We start from the raw sequence: 2,005 nt of genomic DNA, 5'->3' as shown, positions 1-2,005 counted from the left end.
TTTGTATTCTTGCCTGCTAAAACTGAATTTTTTAACAAATGCAAATAATATGTTTTCAATAAATATTTACTAATATCTGATCAATATGTACTACCTAATCTATTGAGATAAAATATTCAGTAACTAACACGGAAATTACTTGATTTACGGTTAGCTGTTATGGTTACAGGTAATTTGGGCTCTCTCTCTCTCTCTCTCTCTCTCTCTCTCTCTCTCTCTCTCTCTCTCTCTCTCTCTCTCTCTCTCTCTCTCTCTCTCTCTCTCTCTGTCTCTCTCTCCTCTCTCTCTCTCTCTCTCCTCTCTCTCTCTCTCTCTCTCTCTCTCTCTCTCTCTGACTTTTAGCTCTGATTACCTTCCCCCTTTTAAACTAGCTTCTGTGGTGTTCAACTATTTTGCTTCAGTTATAAAAATTTTCAGCTTTTCATTTCAGCACATTAAATCAATTCACTAACATATCTAATAATTCAAACACTACTCTTAAGCTCATTTTTCCAGTTAAGAGTCAAATTATATTCTATCTAATTCAGGGTAACGGCCAAACTAATCCATACGTTTTTTTTTTAAATAAGGGTGTTTAATTCCTTAAATAAGGCACGGCGATTGTTCAACAATAAGTGTATTTGGGACATTAAGAGTCGTTATAGCCAAAAATGTGGCAGTTTTGGCCGAAAGTGGCTATCCAAAAAAAGCTTGCTCTTAAAATAAGCCAAGAGAATTGATTAACAGTGAAACAAAATTACACTTGGAAACACTCAAAATAACCAACCTACTTGACCAAATGGTCAAAAGACTTACTTGACGTTCTAGCTCGGACGATGTCTGTTGTGTAATTGCCTTCTCCCAGTTCATTCCAGGAAATGATAGAAAAGAGGTACTCTGTTCCAAGCTTTAAACCTGAGAGGGCGGAGTCGGTGGCATTGGAAGGGTATACATCTGCATATTTCATGGCCTCAGATGCCACCTACAATAAATTAGTTTGTATAAAAACTTTAAAATAGCCCAATACTGTAAATTATTTCTTAACAAAAGCAATTTCTTCTAACTATGCAAATACAGGGTGGAACCGAGAAAGACCCGTTGGAGGTAATAGACCCGTTGGTGTAGGACAACCTATGTTGTCCTACATACATGTTCTAAGCATTTTCGCACTACCGGCGTAAAATTTCTATGTTAAGTAGATAAGTTACAATATATTGACAATGCTATACTGCAGGAAAATTATACACCCTCCACGAAGAGGTGGGCTGTTAAATGCTGGATGCGACAAGTATAAAAACTAGCTCTCTAATATAAAAAAGAAAACAAAGCCTCAAAATTAAAGAAGAAAGAATCGGCTAGAAAACCAAATGTTGGCCAAGCTCCAACACTGGTAAACAAACAAAAATATTCAAAAACAATATAGAATATGCATATGCTACAACGTCAATGTGAAATAAATTGTAATGAACATTTTTATTTAACATAGCAAAAAACTTAAACAAAAGTTCAAGTTCCATTTATTTCAATGAAATAACAATAAAGAATAATGTCCCAAAGGGCTCAATGGCCTGCTATTTGGGAAAATAGTTATAATAAATAAAAAATGTTAAAACTTGGCATATACATACTAAACAACACCTAGATATAAATCTAAAAGGAAAAGAAATAAACTCACTGACATTCCACACAAAACAGCGACGGCTTATATCACCAAACAGTCAAAATAATAAAAATTTGATAAAAAATATATACAAAATAAAATATATAAAAAATTCTAATTTTCATCATAATAAAAAAATTTCTATTTCATCAAGGACCCAACGCTAACAAAACAACAACCAACAAATATAAAATATCCTAGAACAACTTTTAGTCATCCAATTAATTATTAGTAAACAATTCCAAAACAACTATAAGTCATTTTATTAGTCTTAACTATTAGTCATTCTAAAATTAAACTCAGTCACATTGGTATCTTAAAGGTTTAATGTAGCAAAAAACGTTTATCCTCAGTTGCTATGTTTCC

The 2,005-nt window shown here is 33.0% G+C and overlaps 1 protein-coding gene across 1 annotated transcript in view; it reads right to left on the bottom strand.

Moving 5' to 3' along the window:
- Positions 1 to 961, bottom strand: part of LOC136042438 (nephrin-like) — a gene marked incomplete at its 5' end in the record, with an annotated part of 21,121 nt that extends 20,160 nt beyond the window's left edge. Inside the window, one exon of the mRNA XM_065727402.1 lies at positions 796 to 961. Coding sequence (XP_065583474.1) covers positions 796 to 961 — 166 coding nt within the window. The remainder of the gene's footprint in view (positions 1 to 795) is intronic.
- Positions 962 to 2,005: the final 1,044 nt, after the last annotated feature.

This window comes from Artemia franciscana, unplaced genomic scaffold (assembly GCF_032884065.1).
Source record: "Artemia franciscana unplaced genomic scaffold, ASM3288406v1 Scaffold_1283, whole genome shotgun sequence".
NCBI lineage: Eukaryota > Metazoa > Arthropoda > Branchiopoda > Anostraca > Artemiidae > Artemia > Artemia franciscana.
The sequence above is the reverse complement of the archived record's forward strand: the minus strand, read 5'-3'. Positions and strand labels throughout refer to the sequence as shown.